This window comes from Coregonus lavaretus (genome assembly GCF_964263955.1).
Source record: "Coregonus lavaretus genome assembly, chromosome: 5".
Lineage (NCBI taxonomy): Eukaryota > Metazoa > Chordata > Actinopteri > Salmoniformes > Salmonidae > Coregonus > Coregonus lavaretus.
The window spans coordinates 37189450-37214646 of record NC_139992.1 but is presented as its reverse complement, the minus strand read 5'-3'; the positions used below and the strand labels follow the sequence as shown (position 1 = coordinate 37214646).

At 42.0% G+C, this 25197-nt stretch overlaps 1 protein-coding gene across 12 annotated transcripts in view; it reads left to right on the top strand.

Annotated features, from left to right (window-relative positions):
* Positions 1-22959, top strand: part of LOC311129838 (forkhead box protein P2-like) — a gene marked incomplete at its 3' end in the record, with an annotated part of 49245 nt that extends 26286 nt beyond the window's left edge. For 6 of the 12 annotated variants that reach the window (XM_084162331.1, XM_084162330.1, XM_084162329.1 and 3 more), the window contains 9 exons: positions 75-162; positions 1861-1944; positions 5540-5750; positions 6351-6454; positions 6588-6689; positions 9304-9425; positions 9773-9842; positions 11872-12206; positions 19191-22959. In XM_084162331.1, the coding sequence (XP_084018457.1) occupies positions 75-162; positions 1861-1944; positions 5540-5750; positions 6351-6454; positions 6588-6689; positions 9304-9425; positions 9773-9842; positions 11872-12206; positions 19191-19335 (1261 nt within the window). Of the gene's footprint in view, positions 1-74; positions 163-1860; positions 1945-5539; positions 5751-6350; positions 6455-6587; positions 6690-9303; positions 9426-9772; positions 9843-11871; positions 12211-19190 lie in introns of those variants that run through there. The other 6 variants (XM_084162324.1, XM_084162332.1, XM_084162328.1 and 3 more) reach the window with 2 other exon arrangements.
* Between the last annotated feature and the right edge of the window lie 2238 nt (positions 22960-25197).

Sequence of the window (25197 nt, the reverse complement as noted above, 5' to 3'; positions counted from 1 at the left end):
CCCTCCCTCCCTCCCTCCCTCCCTCCCTCTCTCTCTCTCTCTCTCTCTGTCTCTCTCTCTCTCCCTGTCTCCAGGCACCTTAACAATGAGCATGCTCTAGATGACAGGAGCACGGCCCAGTGTCGGGTCCAGATGCAGGTGGTACAGCAGCTGGAGATACAGGTACAGCTCTTTTAGCATTATTTCATTGTTATTGATTTCTAATTACTTTCTACATACCTGTTTGTGTGGCCGACTAGGCCAAAATGCAGCACACTAAGAGGTGGACACAAGCAGACCTAACAGAAGCTTATACACCGAGACCACATAAACAACGGAATCCTTGGGCCCGCACCAAACCCATTATGACTGTTTTAATTGAATTAAGGATGTGCTTATTTTCTCTACTTTCCAATTAATAACGGAGTGCATCTCTCCCCTGTCCCTGCATGTTAATTAAATGCACTTTGCACCTGAAGAAAGCTTCTGAAGAAGGGAACTATTTTTAGTAGGTGGAGCGTGACCTTATTAGCGTGTCACGCTGTCGAGATAATGAGTCCAGTGATTGAACGACATTGTTACTCAGTATCCACGGCATTCCCACAATACACTAGATTTACACCATGGCTGTCTATTTCCTGTACTGGATTTACACTGTGGTACTGACAGTCAGGCCCTGCTTTAGGCCTGGGTAGCATAGACAGACAGACATGCTCTTAGAGTTCGAAGTTCCCACACACTCCCTCTGTCTCTGTCTCTGTCTCTGTCTCTGTCTCTGTCTCTGTCTCTGTCTCTGTCTCTGTCTCTGTCTCTCTCTCTCTCTCTCTCTCTCTCTCTCTCTCTCTCTCTCTCTCTCTGTCTCTGTTTCTCTCTTTCTCACTGAGGCCTAAGCTGGCTTGATGCTGATCTGAATGCAACCCAAGCGTTCCCCTATAAAGGTTTTTTCCGCTCCGACAAACATTTAGTATTTGTGTTGTTGGGGTTTTGGAGGGTCTTAGAAGAAGAAATGAATAATTCTTGTTTATATGTAAAAGAAAACTAAAAAGTATTGTGTTTTTCTTTCTTTTTGTTTTTTTGCTGACACCCAAAGCCACCGAACCTCGTGCTTACAGTGTGACCAATTACCAGTTGCCGTTTCCTGTTTTATGTCCTTCCTAGCCTCCTTTTTTCCTTCATTCCATCCCTGAGAGCCGTCACTAGTAATGAGACCCAGTTCAGTCTAGTTCAGTTCAGTGTTGCTGCTGCTGCTGGCTTAGTGTTGTAGCTAGCGGAGGAGGAGTGGAGTTCAGTCTGTTCACGCTGCCTGGTCCCTGTCACTCCCAGTGAGTTAGATTGATGATAGCAGATCGCAGGGGCACTAACTGGACCTCCAAGGGAACAGGGGGGAGCATGGAGGCGGGCCTGGCTGGCACTCTGTTTGGAGGACCCCTTCACCTCCCGGCAGCTGTTGGCTGGGGTCCATCTCTCTAACAGTGTCCACAGGACTTTGAGGAGGCACTCAGGACCCTCTAATTTATAGCCTGAGTAGCTTGTTACTGTCAAAGCATTCGTGACCTAAATTCTGCTATTGACAAAAATATGAAGTGCTATTTGTTTTCCCTGACCTCTTCGCACTAACTCCCCCTTGCCACCACCACCAGCAGCAGAAATGTTTTGTCTCTCTCTTCTCTTCTCCTCTTCCTCTCCTCCCCTGGTTTGGTTTAAGTCTGTGTCTTCAAGGCAGACTTAGCTAGGAGCCCCAGACTGGGCATATGCAGGATTCATTACAAGAGAGACAAGCTCGATAACAAGATGTATTACTGTTGCAGTCTGGCGAAAATCGCTCATTTCTAAAACAGTTTTTTTTCTCCCTCTCTCTTCCCCCCCTCTCTCCGCTAACAGCTTTCTAAAGAACGTGAGCGTCTTCAGGCGATGATGGCCCACTTGCACATGCGGCCCTCGGAGCCCAAGCCATCTCCAAAACCTGTGAGTGCATATTGCTCTATATACAGTAAACAGGGTTTGGCTGAATGAGCCCCAGCAGATGAAATGAAACAGTTTAACCGTCAGCAGTTAAAATGGATGGAGGGATAATAGTGGGATGGAAAGGCAATACCAGGTTACACATCTCCTATCAGATACATCTCAGTCTATGGCAGAGAGGACAATAGAGCCAGGAGTGTATTAAATCACATGCTTGAGTCCTTTGCCAAAACGCTGGGCCATTTCATTGTGATAGATATAATGGTCAAAACAACCTGTTAGCAGTGCAATAGCTGTTTAGCACCACAGTCCAAAGCAGCACTTAAAGTCGAGTGAGAGAAATGCGAAGATGTTTCATTTTGACAACAAACACCTCAAATGATAGCTGTACTGGTAAAGATGATGAGCAATGAAATAGCCCAGTAATAAGTATGCAATAAAATGGGCCTAAAATGGATACAAAATCCTACAAATATTGAATATGGATACACTCACAATACAAATGTATTTAAATTATACACAAAATTAAAAACATTAGATTTGCAAAAACAATGCATAAATTTAGTGAGTATTATTTACCTCCATTTTAAAGCAGTTAAAACAAATTGGAGAGCAGAAACATTGTTAGTATGTTGCTGCTGCTTAGTAAGTGCCTAATTTCAATGGAATATTGTTCCTGCTCATCACCTCCCATCATATAAAGTAGATAATCACAAGATAGAATAATTATCCTGCAAACCCGTCAGGAATCGTCTGCTTTCCTCCAATTTATTATTCAATCACTTTTTTTCCCCTCTTTTTTTTTTATCTTCAAAACTCCAGCAGCTTGGTTACATCTAGTCTAATAAAGAATGTTCCGGCCTGTAATCCAAGACTGCATATGAATGAATCATGTTAATGAAGTATTGCATTACATAAATCGCACATGAAAGAACTGCTAATTGCGTTTGATGGTGGGTAATTCATACAGAGATCTTTAAATGAACTAACTCTCTCCAGCTTCAGTTTTAAGGGTCCCCCCTTTGGAGAACTAGAGAGGAGAGTAGTAATACTGTAGATTTTGGCATATGAAAATGACTACATGTGTATAATACGTGTTATATGCAAAAATGCATAGTTCCACCGCAATAGGAGATGGGTAATAGATATCATAACACCACGAACATGGCTTGGGCTGGGGTTGAAACAGCCCACATATTTGATAAATATTAATAGTATGAATTTATTGCCGGCTGCTGAAATGAGTCCTGTTGGTTCATCACTGCAACCTTTAACAGCTATCAGTAGCCCAACACAAGGTGTTCCTCGCGCTGGGTGCACTGTCTATTATATGACCCCATTTGCTCTCTGAATGGCACTTCATTAAATGTTACCTTTTAGCCATGCCATGGATGGATGAAAATCAAAGTTACCAAGGCTGCAAGTCCCTGAATAATGAGTTTTTTTTCTCTCTCTCTCTCCCAGACCCAACCTTGAATATATATATTCAGATGAGCAGAGAGGTGGCAAAGTGCTCATCCCTGCCTCTCATTCGCTCTCCCTCTCAGTTAGGGCTTTAATAAATTCAATTTTGCAAATACTAGGATTGTATGCCTGCAAACATGTTACGCTTGTTGCCGTACCTGGTGGGGAGGGAGGAGAAAAAAAAGAAATCTTAACACTATAAATATACATGCTATTACACACACACACACTTAATATGATTTATTATTGAGTGCATTTTTGCTGTGTTAAACAGTGTATCCAAACCCATTGTGGGTCCCTGTGTTGAACATGTAGCATATAATGACTGTGTAGTTCACAGTGTAGCTGGGGCAGTGTGTGTGTGTGTGTGTGTGTGTGCATGTGTGTGCGTGTGTGTGTGTGTGAGTGTGTGTGTGTGTGTGTGTGTGTGTGTGTGTGTGTGTGTGTGTGTGTGTGTGTGTGTGTGTGTGTGTGTGTGTGTGTGTGTATGTGTGTGTGTGTGTGTATGTATGTGTGAATGAATGGGGGATTAAGTAGGAACACACTTCAAAGACCTGGTTGGTTTGGTGCCTTGACCTGACCTGTTATGAATTATATGGAGATTCCTGTATTATACACATCAAATACACTGTTTTGTAAGCTGTCGTAGGAAAAAAAAACGGCAATATACATTTTCCTTTTCAATTGTCCTGCTAGTTTACTGGCTTTACTGTGGGCTACAGTGACAGTTGCTGTAGTCTAGTCTACTTTCCTCCCAAAATTAGTAAAGTGTTTCTATCAGACAATGATGGATATGAGTTGTCCATCATCATTATTATTCCGTAATTAAATGACATAATTAGCACATGAAAATAATAATGAATTAGCATTTTAGGCCACAGCTAGCCTATGCAGTAACTCTGCAGTCCTATGGAAAGTTATTCTCTCCTCTGACTAGTTTGAGTTAACATAATAAATAACAATATATGCCATTTAGCAGACACTTCTATCCAAAGCGACTTGCAGCCATGCGTGCATATATTTCTCGTACGGGTGGTCCTGGGAATCGAACCCACTATCCTGGCGTTGCAAGCACCATGCACTTCCAACTGAGCTACAGAAGTACTGTTGCTCAATACAGGCCATACTATTAACTAGCTGCCAGTCATCTCAGCCTAGACAGTCCCTCCCAGTGTCAGCTCATTAGCCTTTGCTATAATGATCAGCTGAAAACCATACATGCACCATAGTCTCTCCAACCAGACATCTCATTGTATTTATCAACACATGCTGTCGCAAATTATTGTTGAGGCCTCTCGCTCTCTCTCTTACAACCCTGCTCCCCTTTCAAAGTGATCTCCAGTCACTTTTAATTCACAACGTTCACCAGCATTCCACTCGCCCTATTTGCAATTAAGCCAATTTGGTTTGAATATGTAATGATGTCATTTCCATTCCACCTAAATTAGCACAGAGACCCAAAGGTCAGGGTGGAAATTTCCACTCGGTTGGTTGGAACCCCGACAATCACATCACATGCTCTGTGGATTAGTGATGGGCTTCAGTTAGCGTTGGCGGCGAGGTAAAGTGACTGGTCGGGTTTCAAAGAGGAAAGAAGCCGTGGCCACCAGGCGCATCGCTATTGTTTTGTATCCAGGAAAGGTCAGGGTTGCCTGTGCTGTGGCTCGGCCAGCTGTAGCCAGCTGTAGCCAGGTGGTGGAGGTGGCTCTCTCTGGCTCTCACCCTCCCTAAGTTTAATACACATTACACAGTGAGTTGTCTCTATGTGGGCTAGAGATGGTGGTTGGGATAACACGGAGGGCTGATCATTAGATCATCTTTACCAGCGTGCTCTAATTAGAATTCTTATGATACAATTTTATCCTTTAATTAGTGGAGATTGGCTGCTTCCTCTAACGCAGCTTATTAGTGGAACCACAGTTGTAGAACTGTAGAGAGAATCCACTCTCATTTGTCAGAGTGCCCCTTCTAATGTAAAACCTTCTTTCTTTCTCCCTCCCTCTCTCCATCCTCTACTTCCCTCACTCCTTTTTCTCTCTCTCCCTCTTTCACTTTTCCCTGTCTCACCCTCCTTCACTCCCTCTCCTTGCTTTCCTCACTCCCTCTCTCCCTCACTCCTTTCCTCCTTACTCAGCTGAACTTGGTGTCAAGCGTCACCATGTCAAAGAACCTGCCGTCGGTGTCCCCTCCGAACGTACCTCAGACCCCCACCACGCCCAGCGCCCCCGTGACACCCATGTCCCAGGTTCCCCAGGTGCCCTCCCTGCTCAGCGCCGCCAACGTCCCCAGCATGGGCGCCATGCGCAGACGTCACTCCGACAAGTACTCCATGCAACTGTCTTCAGGTAAGAACTTCTACACTAAGCTCAGTCACCTACTGTTATGATAATTAATAAAGTTGGATTCAACTGAATTGAATTGAATTGAATACTGAGTTGGACTCCTTTCAATGCTTTGTCACTAATGGTTGTTGTTGTACAATCGCACAGTGTTTATTCCAATATGGAATGTTGGATTTAAAAGGAAAAAAGGCCTCTGTTTAATCAATCTAAATGTAAATAGACCAGAACTTTTTCTGAGCTTAAATATTACATGAATGTTAATTAAGTTAGAACGTTAAGACGTTCTATGTATTAAGCTCTTTGCATTTTAAAAGGGCTGTCTTTGAAGTTTATATTTACTCTCTGGTATTTAATATAAAATATGCATAAATTATTCAAGTTCATACAAAATATCTACATTGATCTAATTTTATATGGATGTATTAGTGTTTAAGATTTCTCATGAGAGAGATTAATAAAAAATCAATTTTGCTAGAGATGGAAAATGCTGATTTGATGTGTGCTCCCCTCCCTCTCCTCTTCTCTTTCTCTCCCTCTTTTCATTTGATGAAACCCTAAACTCATTCCAATACCTTGAGGAATAAAATTTACCAATTATTTCAGGTGGTGACACAGTATTTATTTTTCCAGAGATCGCCCCAAACTATGAGTTTTATAAGAATGCTGATGTCAGACCGCCATTTACTTATGCAACCCTCATAAGGCAGGTGAGTGGGAGAAAAAATTAATTAACTTTGCCTGATTAGATTTAAATTAATTGCTGCTTGAATCGCAGGCAGCTCTGAGAGTGTGTCATGCTGCCTAGTTAGTAAACCATTATTTGATGTCATGTCATTTCAGGGTATCATGGAGTCGGGCGACATGCAGTTAACGCTTAATGAAATCTACAGCTGGTTCACGCGCACGTTCGCTTACTTCAGACGCAACGCAGCTACTTGGAAGGTACCTACCCTAAACCTACTCTTACAGCCTCATTTAGAGACACCTCTTTGTGCCATACCTGCAGGAAGAAAAGCTTGGAGGAACATTTATTTACTTGACACCAACAGATTAGTATCCCACTCCCCTCTCTTTAACCTGACCTCTTGAATAGAATGCATTTTTCCAACCTCTTTCTCTCAGATGACAAGTGAAAGAATAATTCTGCCTCTGATATCGTTTTCTAATTTGGTGCAATTAATAGGCGAGGCTGTAGCTGAGGAGTGGGGACTGGCACGCTAATTACAATACAGCCACTCAATCATCAGCACCTTTTGTTACCATGCACCGTATTACTTCTCCTCCTCTCCCTCCCTCCCCTCTCTCTCTCTTTTTCTCTCTCCCTGTCTCTCTCTCACTCTCTATCTCTCTCTCCTCTTTCTCTATCTCTCTCTCCTCTTTCTCTATCTATCTATCTATCTCTCTTTCTCTTTCTCTTTCTCTTTCTCTTTCTCTTTCTCTTTCTCTTTCTCTTTCTCTCTCTCTTCCTCTGTCTCTCTCGCTCTTCCTCTCTCTACCTCTCTCTCTCCATCCCTCCTCCCACACCCACCCAGCCTCTCTTGCATATCATTGGTTAATTAGTCTGAAAGATGGCTGTTTGCCTAGGGAGGCTGGGGCTGTGGCAGGGGGTTTTGTGTTTAGTGTCTGGCCCGTGTGCTCCTATACACACACCATAGCTCATAGTGGCGGCCTGGCGGCCGCGTGTCCAACTGAGGGGTTATGGCCGTTCAGCCGGAACTAAAGGAGAACCAAAGTGAGAATTGGCCTGTCAGGGAGAGAACACACTTTATTTACCAGGACAAAAGGACTAATGTGTATCTCTGTCCTATACAACTTTCATTGCCTGCCTCTCCAACACAGTTAAAAATGTCTTCTTGATGCATCTGTTTTGGGAGAAATGTGTGTGTGTTGCTGATAAGTATACTCCCTCCCTCTACCCCAACAATACATGTATCAGTGTTTTATTCTCACCCACCTTAAGCATAATTCGTTAGCCAGTGGCCATTGTGGATACTCAGGACAAGGAGAGGGTGTAGGGATCAGGATACATCCACCTCTCATCAGCATGCAAAGCATATCAGCGCACTAGGTTTAGCAAAGTGAATTAATTTGGATTTGGGATGCAAATGATGTCGGCGTGTGATTACTGTTCCACAAGGGTGTGCTGCAAAAGACTCCGGACTCTTCCGGATTGTCACACAGTCGCGTGTGTTTTTTTTGACTTATTTAGTCAATTGTTTTATCACTAACTGGTCATTAACCAGCTTACACATTACATACTCTCTATCTCTCGCTCTCTGACACACACACAATTTCTTTTTTGAAAGGCCCAGTCGTGGCCCAGTCGTGATATACAGAAGTGGGCACAATTGGCATTAGAAATATCTCAGTCCCTCTCTCTTTCACAATAACCTAGGTGATATATTTACATTTTGAGCTCCCACATTTCCTTTGTAAGGCGTTAGAGGGATGATCTGTGATGGGCTTGTCATTTGATTAACTGAGAGAATAAAAAAGAAAAAAAGAAAGGTGATTTAATATCTCAGCTTGGTCTCATCAGCTCTGAGACTGGAGGATCCAGCCTCCGCTCTGCTCAGCTCCTCACTCCCCAGCAGCTTATTAGTTCTAACTATATAGCATGCATAATAAAACTGCTCATGTTCTCATTAATATTAAAATGATCATATTCAGAGCCATGGGCATTAAGATCAATCAAATCCTGGGATTTTCAGGTCAGATGCGAAGATCTGCTTATGTTTTTTTTTCTTCTTTAAAGAATCTATTTTCTTAGAGGGAAAAAACTGTATACCTCGTTGGAGAAATAATGCATATGAAAGCGGGTGATATTAAAGCAAAGGTTATTATTTGTAGGCTTTTTGATGCATGTTATAAGTATAACTTATCTGGAATGTTGGGGAGGAATATTGTATTTCTTTTGTTGATTTTCTTGTATTAATGCATGCATATCTCAGGTCATTTTGATAGCAAGGCTTTGCTTTAAGGGTATGTGACAATATTACAACAAAAAGGTGTCATAATCTGATCATTCATTTGACTCTTATCTTGACAGCATGCACATACTATTTAGATATTTTAGATATCTTTGTCAGCCCACCCCAAAACGTACCCTCTCACACCAACCCTCATCCTCCTCATATCCCCCACACCTCATATTGTCACCAGGTTAGAAGTTAGCCACAGGATGGGAAGGGCCTCAAATCTCTGATACTGTCATCTTCTAAAGATACTGCCATTAAGACTAGAGCAGAGGGTAGAGGGCTGCTGCTGCTACTGACATCACCATTATCACCACAGCATTACCACTTCTGTCACCAAAAGCCATTCGCTATGCTGATTACCTCCTTTCAGCCTACTTACTCTGATTGATATGTACTGTGTGTGACTTGTAAGTGCATTCGCACTCACTCACTTTGACTAATTAAATCAATGGTGCGTGAATGTTAAGAATTTCAAAAATTTCAATTTGCGCTCGTTTTTTCCCTTCCTTTCTTAGGTGGATAATAAAAAAATAAAATTACTCTTTCCATGATCTTTCTCTCCTTTTTTCCATCTGTAGAACGCCGTTCGCCACAACCTCAGTCTGCACAAGTGCTTTGTGCGTGTGGAGAACGTGAAGGGGGCCGTGTGGACGGTGGATGAGATGGAGTACCAGAAACGCAGGTCTCAGAAGATAACAGGGTACGTTAGAGCAGAGCTGTCACTCTAACTCCCCACCTAGTCCTAGGGCCTATACCGTATTACCACTAATAATCAGCCATTTTAAAATATCACTGTAGTACAGTATATGGTGTCTGTTCAAGGGCTGCCGTTCATTCTAGGATGATTTAATGTCACAGCTATTAGGAGAAATACGTATTTTAAATGTTACACCACTCGACTGTTTCACTGTTTAATAAACAATGATAATTTAGATATTTTTTATATCGACCAGAATTGTTGTTGTTTTTTATGTTGGAATATGCCATATTTTAAAAATAAGAATGTTTATTTCAAACTGTTTTGTGTATTTGTGTTTCCTGGTGTAGAAGCCCGACGCTTGTGAAGAACCTTCCCTCCAGCCTGGGCTATGGAGCTGCTTTAAACGCCAGTTTACAGGTAAACATGCAGTATTAACCTACGGTTGCTCTGTCAGATCCTGTACACTAGACAAAATGTGACTGATTCCCCTCCATTGTATTGTGGGTACTATAGCCTACAGCTGTCTATGTGTGTGGTTTCTGTGTGGTTAAATGGGAGTAGTTCTTAAGACCTCAGCCTAATGTACTGTATGTTCATAGTCAGGAGGGAGAGACAGAAGAAAGTGGCTAAAGTTGAGTGCAGGGTCTCTCTCTCCTCCCTCTCTCGCTCTCCTCTCTCTCCTCCCTCCTCTCTCTCCCTCCCTCCATCTCCCTCCTCTCTCTCCATCTATCTCATCTCTCTCCTTCTCTCTCCATCTCTCTCCATCTCTCTCCTCCCTCCTCTCTCTCCCTCCCTCCATCTCCCTCCTCTCTCTCCATCTTTCTCCATCTCTCTCCTTCTCCCTCCATCTCTCTCCATCTCTCTCCTTCTCTCTCCATCTCTCTCCTTCTCTCTCCATCTCTCTCCATCTCTCTCCTTCTCTCCTTCTCTCTCCATCTCTCTCCATCTCTCTCCTTCTCCCTCCATCTCTCTCCATCTCTCTCCTCTCTCCTTCTCTCTCCATCTCTCTCCATCTCTCTCCTTCTCCCTCCATCTCTCTCCTTCTCTCTCCATCTCTCTCCTTCTCCCTCCATCTCTCTCCATCTCTCTCCATCTCTCTCCTTCTCCCTCCATCTCTCTCCATCTCTCTCCTTCTCCCTCCATCTCTCTCCTTCTCTCTCCATCTCTCTCCTTCTCCCTCCATCTCTCTCCATCTCTCTCCTCTCTCCTTCTCTCTCCATCTCTCTCCATCTCTCTCCTTCTCCCTCCATCTCTCTCCTTCTCTCTCCATCTCTCTCCTTCTCTCTCCTTCTCTCTCCATCTCTCTCCTTCTCTCTCCATCTCTCTCCATCTCTCTCCTTCTCCCTCCATCTCTCTCCTTCTCTCTCCATCTCTCTCCTTCTCTCTCCATCTCTCTCCATTTCTCTCCTTCTCCCTCCATCTGTCTGGTTGAGATCAGTGAGAATGGAGGCCACCCTGTGGCTAGAGCAGGAACCAGCTCTTTCTCTCTCTCAGCTTGAATACAGGCTGAGATTGATAGCAGCCGCAGCAAATGCAAGGACATTTGCATTAATATTTATCCAAGCTGTCATAAATGATTTGGCTTCATACTGTCGGCCAGCCAGCAAGGTGCGCATGGCGTTTTTTGTCTGTTTAATAGTAATCGAAAGCCAACATGGTGATATCAATGACATCAAAAATCTTTCATTGTGTGGAGTTATATTGAGTCGAATAACCATCAGTGAAAACCATCCAATGATTGTTGTAAACTATCCAATCATTAGTAATTAAAATCCTCTAGAAAGCATCCAGTAATTGTCTTAAAGGAAAACTCCACCCAAAAACGATATTTTGGTATTTGTTTCATTAGTCCATTGTTGATATAGTCCCAAAATGTTTTGCATGTCAGCAATCACGTTTTCAAGATATACAACTTTCAAAATACATAAATACAGCTCCCCATAGCTGTCTTTTGTTAGCATAATAGCTTGTGAAAAGTCTTTACTAATATTATCTGTATTTGGATAGTTATATATCTTGAAATTTGATTGCTGACATGCAAAACATTTTGGTACAATATCAACAATGAACTATTGAAACAAATACCAAAAGAGCGTTTTTGGGAGGAATTTTCCTTTGAGTGTGAAGTTTATCTCCATGATGGCCTATAATCTGAATCTGAATACCCTCTTGTCTCTTCCTTCCCTCTCTCTCTCTCTCTCTCTCTCTCTCTCTCTCTCTCTCTCTCTCTCTCTCTCTCTCTCTCTCTCTCTCTCTCTCTCTCTCTCTCTCTCTCTCTCTCTCTCGCTTCCTTTCTCTCCCTTCGCTTTCTCCCACTCCCACTCCCTCCTCTCTCACTCCCTCCCCCTCTCTCTATCATCCTCCCCCCTTCTCTCTCCCACCTTCTTCCTCCCTCTCCCCTACCCCTTCCTCTCCCTCTCTCCCCCTCTCCCTTCCTCCCTCCCAGGCGGCGCTGGCTGAGACCTCCCTGCCTCTGCTGGGGAACCCTGGTCTGATGAACAGCAGTTCATCTGGCTTGATGGGAGGCAGTCCTCCTGGTCTAATGGGTGGGAGCCCCCCTGGTATGCTCGGCGGTAGCCCCCATGGATTCATGGGTGGTAGCCCCCATGGATTCATGGGCGGGAGCCCCCATGGGTTGATGGGCGGAAGCCCCACAGGAATGATGGGTAGCAGCCCCCCCAGCCTGCTCCAGTCCAGTCACGACGACCTGAACGGATCGCTGGATCACCTGGACACCAATGGCCACAGCAGCCCTGGAGGATACTCCCCACAGGCACACATGTAAGTAGCACTCAGTGGCTTCTCGTTGGAGAGGTGACGCACGCACACACACACACACACACCTACCTCAGTGTGTTCACTGTAACACAGAGAGAGAGTTGGTGACAGACCTCCCCTTCTGTTCCATGTAGCAGATGATACAGTAGCAACAGTGGATCCCCACTCTTCCCATAGCTGTCTTTTGTTAGCAACGTAGCTTCTTAAAAGTCTTTACTAGATCATAACATAGTGGGAGGTTTTTGGGGGATAATTTGATTTTAGTACAAAATATCCAGCATATTTTGGTGCTTCAAAGACATCTTAATTTCAACGACACATTATGCCACAACTGAGGTGAGGTTTACATTTGTCTTTCAGTTGTAACAGTTATAACCTATAAAAAGAAGATAATTACACATTCGGTTTTAATTACTCCAATGTCTGCATTGTAGGGGTTTAGATGTAATATTTTATTCAAGTCCGTCCCTATTAATATTTAGCAGCTAACTGTATCATTAATTACTTTAAAATCTTTGCCTTCTCTGTCTTTTTTAATGTAGCCGAGAGAGAGAAAGAGGAGGGCCATTAAAAATGTATGTCATGTGGGTTTCAGGAATGTGTATGTTACAAATGTGCTCTCCCTCTAACCAGTGATGTCACACGTGTCACTGTAGTCCATGTTTACCTAGCCAAAGATAGGAAATGGAGCACCAAGGGCGCTGTATGTGAAGCTACTACTTCCTCTATCCCCTACACACTTCCTCAACCCGCCCCCCATTTGAAATCAATGATGCAAGCCACAGTAGCTAACTTGCTAGCCATCTCTGGAGTAGCACCGGGTATTAAGCCAGTTCCGTATCGAAGAAGGGGACTGACTGTTCTGAGAGGAACTGGCCAAACCCATATATTAATTTGTTTGGATGTGTTTATTCCTTTCGGAAATGGGCCAGAGTGTGAGTGTGTGTGTGTGGGGGGGGGGGGGGGGGGGGGGGGGGGGGGGGGGGGGGGGGGGTTAAGTGGGGCAAATCTACAGTGCCAGACAGAATCCCTGTGTATCCACTCCCCCAGGTTATTTAACTTTTAATAACGGACAGAACAGGACACTCTCTCTCTCAGACCGCCTCGCCTCGGTGTGAGGGGCTGCTATGGAGGCTGCCTCCACTACTGCTCGCCGCCTTTACACGGCCGCAACATCCTCAAAATGGAAGAAATGTGTTTTTATGAGTGGGTTCTATGGGATGCACTTAATAATGAAGGGAGAGTAACACTAACTAAAGAGTACACGGCGTACCAGGCGGTCCTCAGGAGAGAGCAGGGAAACTTCAGAAACCAAGTGAATCGAACAATTAGACAAACCTTTTTCCCCCACTTCTGGAGGTTAATGCTATCAGCCAAACAGCGACTCAGATAGCTCCAGGCATGTTACCATTTATGTGTGTGTCCCCTCAAGGGTATGCTTAAGAGGAAGAAAAGACTAAAGAAGACAGGAACTAGATGTGCTAGCTAGAATTACAGTACAGTAGGATGCTGCTAAAGGACTTCAGTAAAAGCAGTTTCACTTTGAATAAAAGAGATTTAGAATTTCAAAAATGTACGCATGTTGACCACGGTATCACATTGTAAAATTAGTGAAACAATTTACCCAAAATCCTTAGTTTTTTATATTGCATTGTTTTGTAAGCCATTAAGTTGTTGTATGTACTTTTATCACTCCACACTCCTTGATAACCGTAAATGATCCATGTTCAGAGGCTATGATGTGTGTCACTCTGTCCTCTGATCGTCCCCCGCCCCTCATTATCTTACGACACATAGCTAATGATGTTATTTGCATCCCTGCCATACCTCATACAGAGCGTGATTACCGGTGAGCATAATCTCCCAGTGATGATGATGAGTCTCTGTCCAAGATGCACTTATAAACCACACACACACAACACACACACACACACACAAACGTCACGCACACATACAGTAACTGGTATTTATCAGACACAGAGCCTAGGCATTTAGTCCAGACTTCATAATGCCAGCTAGCCATTAACGACTAAATGACTCATCCAATGGTTCTCTAATACAGTCTAAAGCCCCAACGAGGACTAATCATTTTCCTCCTTTCTTTTTTTCATTCTCCAACCACACAAGCATGTTAGTGATTTATAATGAATGCAAATGAAAGCTGTGAGCTATGCCTGTGATGGTGAGGAGAAAGGGTTGTGCTGCTGGGTGTCTAATGGCTGTGCTACTGATTACAGTCTGGTCCTGCCTTGTTTGTCTCCCATTACGATTAATATCGTCAATGTAGCATGTTTGTTGTAACATGATAAATACAAATGATTTATTACAAAGCTTGAGGGAGATCACCAAGGATTTGAATATACTTCAGAAAGTATTCACACCCCTTAAATCTTTCCACATTTTGTTGTGTTACCAGGTGGGATTAAAATGGATTTAATTGTCATTTTATGTCAACGATCCACACAAAATACTCTGTAATGTCAAAGTGGAAGAAGATTTTAACTGTGCTTAGCTTTATTCCATTTCTTTTTATCCTAAAAAACGTCCTAGGCCTTGTCGATGACAAGCATACCCCATAACATGATGCAGCCACCACCATGCTTGAATATGAAGAGTGGTACTCAGTGATGTGTTATGTTGAATTTGCCCCAAACATAACCCTTTCTATTCAGAACATAAAGTTAATTTATTAGCCCCATTGTTTGCAGTTTTAATTCAGTGGCTTATTGCAAACAGGATGCATGTTTTGGAATATTTTGACTCTGTACAGGCTTCCTTCTTTTCAGTCAGTCATTTAGGTTAGTATTGTGGAGTAATTACAATGTTGTTGATCCGTCCTCAGTTTTCTCCTATCACAGCCATTAAACTCGGTAACTGTTTTAACGTCACCATTGGCCTCATGGTGAAATCCCTGAGCGGTTTCCTTCCTCTCAGGCAACTAAGTTATGAAGGACACCTGTATCTTTGTAGTGACTGGGTGTATTGATGCACCATCCAAAGTATTATTAATAACTTCACCATGCTCAAAGGGTTAATCAATATCTGCTTTTTTTTACATTTTAACCCATCTACCAATAGGTGCCCTTCTTTGCGAGGCATTGGAAAACCTCCCTGGTCTTTGTGCTTGAATCTGTGTTTGAAATTCACTGCTCGACTGAGGGACCTTACAGATAATTGTATGTGTGGGGTACAGAGATTAGCTATTCATTCAACAATCATGTTAAACACTATTATTGCACACAGGGTGAGTCCATGCAACTTATTGTGTGACTTGTTAAACACATTTTTACTCCTGAACTTATTTAGGCTTACTATAAGAAAGGGGTTGAATACTTATTGACTCAAGACATGTTTTATTAATTTGTAAACATTTCTAAAAACATACACTACCGTTCAAGTTTGGGGTCACTTAGAAATGTCCTTGTTTTCCATGAAAACATACATGAAATTAGTTTGAATAGGAAATATGGCAAAATGCATAGGAAATGTAGTCATTGACAAGATTAGAAATAATGATTTTTAATATAAATAATAATTGTGTCCTTCAAACTTTGATTTCGTCAAAGAATCCTCCATTTGCAGCAATTACAGCCTTGCAGACCTTTGGAATTCTAGTTGTCAATTTGTTGAGGTAATCTGAAGAGATTTCACCCCATGCTTCCTGAAGGATTGGCTTGATGGGCACTTCTTACGTACCATACGGTCAAGCTGCTCCCACAACAGATCAATAGGGTTGAGATCCGGTGACTGTGCTGGCCACTCCATTATAGACAGAATACCAGCTGACTGCTTCTTCCCTAAATAGTTCTTGCATAGTTTGGAGCTGTGCTTTGGGTCATTGTCCTGTTGTAGGAGGAAATTGGCTCCAATCAAGCGGCGTCCACAGGGTATGGCATGGCGTTGCAAAATGGAGCGATAGCCTTCCTTCATCAAGATCCCTTTTACCCTGTACAAATCTCCCACTTTACCACCACCAAAGCACCCCCAGACCATCACATTGCCTCCACCATGCTTGACAGATAGCATCAAGCACTCCTCCAGCATCTTTTCATTTGGTCTGCGTCTCACAAATATTCTTCTTTGTGATCCGAACACCTCAAACTTTGATTCGTCTGTCCATAACACTTTTTTCCAATCTTCCTCTATCCAGTGTCTGTGTTCTTTTGCCCATCTTAATCTTTTATTTTTATTGGCCAGTCTGAGATATGGCTTTTTCTTTGACTCTGCCTACAAGGTCAGCATCCCAGAGTTGCCTCTTCACTGTTGACGTTGAGACTGGTGTTTTGTGGGTACTATTTAATGAAGCTGCCAGTTGAGGACCTGTGAGGCGTCTGTTTCTCAAACTAGACACTCTAATGTATTTGTCCTCTTGTTCAGTTGAACACCGGGGCCTCCCACTCCTCTTTCTATTCTGGTTAGAGCCAGTTTGCGCTGTTCTGTGAAGGGAGTAGTACACAGCGCACGAGATCTTCAGTTTCTTGGTAATTTCTCGCATGGAATAGCCTTCATTTCTCAGAACAAGAATAGACTGACGAGTTTCAGAAGAAAGTTCTTTGTTTCTGGCCATTTTTAGCCTGTAATCGAACCCACAATTGCTGATGCTCCAGATACTCAACTATTCTCAAGAAGGCCAGTTTTATTGCTTCTTTAATCAGCACAACAGTTTTCAGCTGTGCTAACATAATTGCAAAAGGGTTTTCTAATGATCAATTAGCCTTTTAAAATGAGAAACTTGGATTAGCAAACACAACGTGCCATTGGAACACAGGACTGATGGTTGCTGATAATGGGCCTCTGTACGCCTATGAAGATATTCCATTAAAAATCAGCAGTTTCCAGCTACAATAGCCATTTACAACATTAACAATGTCTACACTGTATTTCTGATCAATTTTATGTTATTTTAATGGACAAAAAAATTGCTTTTCTTTCGAAAACAAATACATTTCTAAGTGACCCCAAACATTTGAACGGTAGTGTAATTTCACTTTGACATTATGGGGTATTGTGTGTAGGCCAGTGACACAATAAAATGTGGAAAAAGTTAAGGGTTAAACATTAATTGGGAGAAATACTTCATATCAAAATATCAAAACATATGTCTGTTGATTAGAGTGGTAGCTCTGAATATGAATATTGTTTTATGTTTTTATTTACGACAACAAATTAATCTCAAGAAATGTGTTACCATATAACTAGAATTAGTGTAGATAAATTAATGCTAGAGAATAGTTTCATCCCCCTCTTCTCACCTGGAGGGGAGAGTTCTATTTATTCTGGTTCCTCTTGGGTGTGTGGGTTGAGAAGGAAACCGAAATATTCATCACACCGCCTAGCATCCTGAAAAGGCAAAGCCTCTCCTTCTAGCTACCACATCTGAATATTAATTTATTTTGCTATAAATATTAAAGTAATCTGTACCTTTTAAAATTCTTTTCAAATTCAAAGTTCCTCCTGCCATTGATGAAGGCAACCCAGGAGATGGCTGCCAGACACGTTCTAATACAGAGAGTACTTGATAAGGATTTTTCTTGCTCTCTCGCCTTCTCTCTCTCACTCTCTCCCCCCTCTTAGTCCACAGGGATTCCCTGATGCATCCGACGTGTCAGAAATAATTAGGTTTTGTCAGATTTATCATCGCGCCACAAACCCTTTCCCTGAGTAGGGCCCCGGATCATGTTAAGCCTTGTTTGTGTGTGACAGCATTATTATTCTTGTTAGTAGCCCAACACTTCTGCCCACACTCTCCCTGTTGTTCTGGAGGGGAAACGTCCCCACGTCCCCACTCAGACCGGTGTTTCAGTGTTTTCACATTGCCTTTATTCACAGTGGCTAAAGATATTCTTCCATTTAGAGTTAAAAACATGTATCATGTGTGTCCGACTGAACTGCCGGGCTGAAGTTGATTAATGGCGGAGACTAGCTGCAGGTTTTTCCTCTGGAGGAGCGACACGCACGCCCCTGCATATTAACGACGTATTGCGCTTTCTATTAACAAGATAAAAAAAGCTTGACTCCCCTTGCTCCGGGGGACTAGAGGGGATGAGAAATGCTCCATTATTTAGTATGCAGTGTGTTTTATATATATATATATATATATATATATATATATAGATATTTTAAGTCAACCAGGTGCCATCAGTAAACTTTGGAAGGTCAATCATGTCTGGGTATTAGCTGTTTTCACATTTTTGTCATGCAATTTTGGTGCAGTTGCATAGAGTGGAAGTGATGTTTCATGTTGAACTATCGTTCACAAATACTATGGTTGTTGTTACATGCTGTTTAGCAATGTAATGCCAGCTTTGATATATTTATGATAATTCTGGATGATTTCAATTATTGTCAGCAAAATTGTACATGTTTTCTCTGAAAAATATGAATATATTGTATGTGTATTAAATGGAATATCTAGGATACATTCTGTAGAAGAGGGAGGCTATTTTAGTGATTTCTTAGATGTTTTTTTCTGGTTCACCCCCTGCTAATTGTGCTGAGGGGCTTCTCCCTCACAATCTTTCTAATTACCTTTAACAAATAGCAGTATGATAAAATATGTGACCAGGGTGAACAGTTGATTCCTTAGAGCCTTGTACGCAAACAACTCAGATATTCATAAGAGGATCTCTTTGACTTCGCCACCATTGTAGACCCCTGTCTGCAGCTCACTGACCAACCACCAGACAGACAGAGAGACAGGTTTAGTTCAAAGCTGTGTGCTCAAACACCTTGGTAGTGCATGGGTGAAATCCGGACTTGTGGCACTCATTTGAATTTTAACCAGCCTAACTTCTCACTTCAATAATAGTTTTTGTGTTTAATTGTATGGGAGTTCACACATTCACCACCACTGTATCGCAGTAGCTCCTACCTGGGTGGATTATGGAACTAAGGCACACTGGTGGAACTGTATCAATTTCCTACTCTGATATTATATGTCTTTATGTATAAAATAATGAACAACATATTTCATCCATTCCTCTCCAGGCCAGTGATCCACGTCAAGGAGGAGCCGTTGAACATGGACGACGATGACTGTCCGATGTCGCTGGTGACGACAGCCAACCACAGCCCAGAGCTGGACGACGACCGGGAGCTGGAGGAGGGCAACCTATCAGATGACCTGGAGTGACTACTGGAGTCCCTCCCACTACTACAGGCCCCTCCCTCCACCTCCGTCACACTGTCCTCCTACCTGTTTCCTCACAGGCTGTCCTCCTAGAACCCGCTAGAACCAGAACCAGAACCACTCCACACCCAGAACCAAACAGAACCAACAGAACAGACCACAGCTGACTCTCCTCCCTCCCGACCCACGGACTGGAGTATTTATTGAGCATGCATCCGAAAGACGAGGCCCAAAGGAACTCTTTGTTGCAGCCCTTTGGGATCCCTGACTGAACATGACAGGCATGAGATGTCTGGTTTTTAAAACGACTTTCAGACCTGTTTCATTAAGATGGCTTGGCCACTACATACACACAGACAAACACAGAGGCTCATGAATGGAAAACGATAAAAACACGAGTCTGGAAACCCGTTCTGTAGAAAGCTAACGGCCTCATATACTGCCAAAAAATATGTTTAAGTTTGTGAATATCAAAAACCCTCACAGTAGTTGTTGATGTTAGAAACGATTGCTGGTTCAATTCAAACGTTGTTGCTCTGTCCATCATTTGCACAGGAGTAGTATCAGAAATTAGTGTCACTGCCTGTATGTTGCTAAAATTCTAAAAAAAAAAAAAAAAAAAAAAAATAATCTTTTTTTTCTTTTCGCCTTATACTTTTTGTATTATGATTTCTGGCACCACCAACTGTAAATGCCATTTCCTATTTCACACCAGTAACAGAAGCACGGTATCAAGACTGTTGCAGCTGTCAAAAAAGTAGGCTTCCAGTCTGTATCTGTTTGTGATGAAAGTAATTAACGTGATATTAAGTTTGAAAAACGTAACTGTTTGTGTAAGCACCAACCAATACGGAAAAAAATGCATTTCTGCATATTCTTCTGCTGTTCTCTTTTACCTCCTTGTTCTAAAGCTTTGTCTACCTGCAAACAGTCACAGGCAACAGCTAGAAACCAAAGCCAACACTATCAATGGCCAATAGCTTAGACAGAAGCCACCAGACTCTTTGGTCAGCCTTCTGTGACTTTAACTAGTACAAAGAGAAGCTTTCCGCAAACTACCTTCTAAATAACCTCTGGGATCGTTTCATTTAGCCCTGTACAAAGATGATTCAAGAAAAAAATTAAAGATTTTGATGTGTAATTTGATAACTCGTAGAGTGTCCACTTGGAGTTTAGGGCGAGAGAGGAGTATCTACCAGGACTAGAGGAGAGGAGAGGAGAGGAGAGGAGAAGAGAGGAGATGTGATGATATGTAACTACAGCCTGTGATAGGGACTGGTAGAAAGCAGCTATACTGTAAAAGTGGATCATGACCAAAACAAACATTTGTGTATTCAATGGAAGTGCAGAACATTGTGTTGTTGTGAAGATTGTATTTGATTTTCGATTTCTTTTTTTTTCTTTTTTCTTTTCGTTACCCATCACGCCATTGTTTTTTCTAATCTAGTGAATATGTAATGTTTAGTGGGACTGTCAAATATGTCATGTCTTATTTCCGTGCGGTTTGTTTAGAGCCGCGTTTAAAACCGAAACTGAAAACATAGTAACCAAACATTTAAAATATCTAGTAAAGCCAAATAAGTCATAATTTCAAGTTGATATGAAATGATGTGGCTTGGTTATCACGTAAAAGCAAATAATATAGCCATTGTAGAAGAGGGGTATCAAAGGTGAAAATAAACCTTTTCTAGGTGATATTTGCTTTATTCTATAGTTTAAATACTTCATTGTCTAATTTCATAGCTTCTTAACTATATAGATACAGTCAGTGGTAGCATAGGATAAGCTATCTTTAACTGCACTGCATTCTGTATAGGGTAAGCAACTTTTATATCACATTTGGGATTCTTGTGGCAGGAACAGAAGTTAGTGATTGTCTAAAAATATATTTCATTTCTCTCAGCTAAATGTCATCTAGAAAAGTGGATGTTGTTGCTTTAATGGTCATTTCCGTTTTCAGTCAAACCAAAGTTACACAAAATTCTGCCTCTGGTTATGGGATAGACACTCTAGAAATTACATACACACACACCGGTTACAAAGGCTCACACACACACACACAGTCCTGTGTTTTTGGTCTGCCAGCTTTCCTGATCCTTGTTATGGTAACCTTCAGATGCAGAAAGACAAATACTGTCAAATAACTGACTGAGTTGTATTGTATTTTAACTATCAGTGTGTGTCTGCTTTGTGTGTATGTATGGAAACATACTGTGCATATGTTGTTTTCAAGTGTTGTGCCAAGCCAAAAAAGTTGGCTGCTAGAGCTTAGCGCACTACATACATAACCAAACACACATGCATAACCAAACACACGTTACACACACACTCATGCCAGTTCCACTTCAAGAGGGTGCTGGGCCCAGGAACAAAGCTTATCCCTTATGTACTTTGATGGAGTCAGCAAAATGACTTGAGGACGACGTTCATAATAATCTTATCACACCAAATATAAGGACACAGCGTCTTTCAAAAAAGGGTTCTCCCACTTACCCCCAAAAATGAAGGCTTTCTAAAAGGTTCTACCTCTGCACAACCAATTCAGAACAATTAAATGGCAGATTGCACGTCAAGTTATTAGAATGCCACAAGAGCTGTTACACTTTACTCAATGGACATGGCTCAACGGACAGTTTACATTCCCAACGTCAGATATGGAAAAAGATTAGTATTGTAATAGGTTGTCCTCAAACATTTGTAGAATGATCATGTAAAAATACCTTTAAGGGAATATTGTGTTTTAAAATGCATGTCTAAAATCATTTGGTGGACTGGAAAACAATCATTAATAAATAAAAATAATATAACAAATACAAATTATCAGGATGATGACCTAAATGTAAGTACAATGCATAAGAATGCATACATCAGCTATACTGTTTGGGAAGGAAAAAACTGTCAGCCACAGAATGCATATTACCTGTAGATTTTGCATGGGTTTTGTAAAAATAAAAATGTCTAAAATAGTTGCTTGCACATAATACCAGAAAGATCTCCAGAACTACAATCTGCTCCTCCACTAGAGTTTAGGATTGTCTGGATTTTCTGGGATGATTTTGTCTGTATTTTGATAACTGTGCATACTATGTAAAAATGTTGGTGGACCCATAAAATTTACCAGACTTTTTTCTAAGAGAAAAAAAAAATCTGTGTTTCTTTTCTGAATTTCATGATTTTTTACTGTTCTCTCATTGCTCGCTAAGAATAGCAAACCTGTTTTTTCTGCATCTGCTTTGCGTAGCTGTAAGGCTTAACCTAATGTGTGTATTTATTGCTTGTACCTCTGTGCATACTTTATGAAGCATTATGTCTGGCAGTTGAGTCATGTCTACTTTCTACTACTATCATTCTCTAATAATTGGGAATATGATCCCCCTATGTATACAGTAAATTGGGACTGTAGCAAACACATATGTTTATGTAATTGGTGAATACATTTTATGTTTTTGTTTTATTCCTTTATGATCGAGGTTAACTCATTTTTGATACTTTCATTACCGTGTACTGTGTCCGTGCGTTAAGATTCTCTGACATTAGAAAGTCATGGTTGAGAATTGTAACAAACTTTATTATTTTCTGTATTCATGGCTTTTCACTGCTGACTAAAATAAAGGACCAAAACTAGGATTTGAAAAGCAACTGTCTACCTCCAACTTCAGGGAGTTCTTACTTTTTTTGTACACATATATATTTTATTCTACAAAGGCACAACCATGAAAAATCGAGCTGGCATTATGCTTTTAACGTTTCTGGACTGTGCTACTTCTGAGAATGAGAAAAAAAACAATTCAATTTTAATGTGTATGTTACAAGGCTTTGTTCCAGATTCTAGCACCCATAGTCTTGTTTAGAGGAGGGGGACATGCGGATCCATTGGCAGAGCCCTCTGGAGCCAACCCCCTGGACCAGTAATGGCTCTGGGGCCACGTGTTCAAGCCACCCTTTGATAGAGTACACCCATGGCCCAGTACACTACTAGGCCTGTAGTTACTGGAGAGTTTATCATAAGCCTTGACTGGGGGTAGTTTATCCAGGGAATAACATACTGTAGGGATCAACAGAGACTCAGAAGAGGCACACAGGTACCCACTGTAGAGAGGTGTGGGCATCAAGAAAGGGCATAAAACATGTTTTTTATGAATTGCTGTTTATGGTTACAGTGAGGGAAAAAAGTATTTGACCCCCTGCTGATTTTGTACGTTTGCCCACTGACAAAGAAATGACCAGTCTATCATTTTAATGGTAGGTTTATTTGAACAGTGAGAGACGGAATAACAACAACAAAATCCAGAAAAACGCATGTCAAAAATGTTATAAATTGATTTGCATTTTAATGAGGGAAATAAGTATTTGACCCCCTCTCAATCAGAAAGATTTCTGGCTCCCAGGTGTCTTTTATACAGGTAACGAGCTGAGATTAGGAGCACACTCTTAAAGTGCTTGGAGTGCTCCTAATCTCAGCTTGTTACCTGTATAAAAGACACCTGTCCACAGAAGCAATCAATCTGATTCCAAACTCTCCACCATGGCCAAGACCAAAGAGCTCTCCAAGGATGTCAGGGACAAGATTGTAGACCTACACAAGGCTGGAATGGGCTACAAGACCATTGCCAAGCAGCTTGGTGAGAATGTGACAACAGTTGGTGCGATTATTCGCAAATGGAAGAAACACAAAAGAACTGTCAATCTCCCTCGGCCTGGGGCTCCATGCAAGATCTCACCTCGTGGAGTTGCAATGATCATGAGAACGGTGAGGAATCAGCCCAGAACTACACGGGAGGATCTTGTCAATGATCTCAAGGCAGCTGGGACCATAGTCACCAAGAAAAAACTATTGGTAACACACTACGCCGTGAAGGACTGAAATCCTGCAGCGCCCGCAAGGTCCCCCTGCTCAAGAAAGCACATATACAGCGCCGTCTGAAGTTTGCCAATGAACATCTGAATGATTCAGAGGAGAACTGGGTGAAGTGTTGTGGTCAGATGAGACCAAAATCGAGCTCTTTGTCATCAACTCAACCTGGAGGAGGAGGAATGCTGCCTATGACCCCAAGAACACCATCCCCACCGTCAAACATGGAGGTGGAAACATTATGCTTTGGGGGTGTTTTTCTGCTAAGGGGACAGGACAACTTCACCGCATCAAAGGGACGATGGACCATGTACCGTCAAATCTTGGGTGAGAACCTCCTTCCCTCAGCCAGGGCATTGAAAATGGGTTGTGGATGGGTATTCCAGCATGACAATGACCCAAAACACACGGCCAAGGCAACAAAGGAGTGGCTCAAGAAGAAGCACATTAAGGTCCTGGAGTGGCCTAGCCAGTCTCCAGACCTTAATCCCATAGAAAATCTGTGGAGGGAGCTGAAGGTTCGAGTTGCCAAACGTCAGCCTCAAAACCTTAATGACTTGGAGAAGATCTGCAAAGAGGAGTGGGACAAAATCCCTCCTGAGATGTGTGCAAACCTGGTGGCCAACTACAAGAAACGTCTGACCTCTGTGATTGCCAACAAGAGTTTTGCCACCAAGTACTAAGTCATGTTTTGCAGAGGTTGTCAAATACTTATTTCCCTCATTAAAATGCAAATCAATTTATAACACTTTTGACATGCGTTTTTCTGGATTTTGTTGTTGTTATTCTGTCTCTCACTGTTCAAATAAACCTACCATTAAAATTATAGACTGATCATGTCTTTGTCAGTGGGCAAACGTACAAAATCAGCAGGGGATCAAATACTTTTTCCCCTCACTGTATATTCCAATGTTGCTGTTCCTTCTTCTTTTTTCAAAACAATTCTCAATGGAATTGTGTTGACTGATGCTATAGAATAAAGAACAGTATGGATGACAAGCAGTGGATAGCTC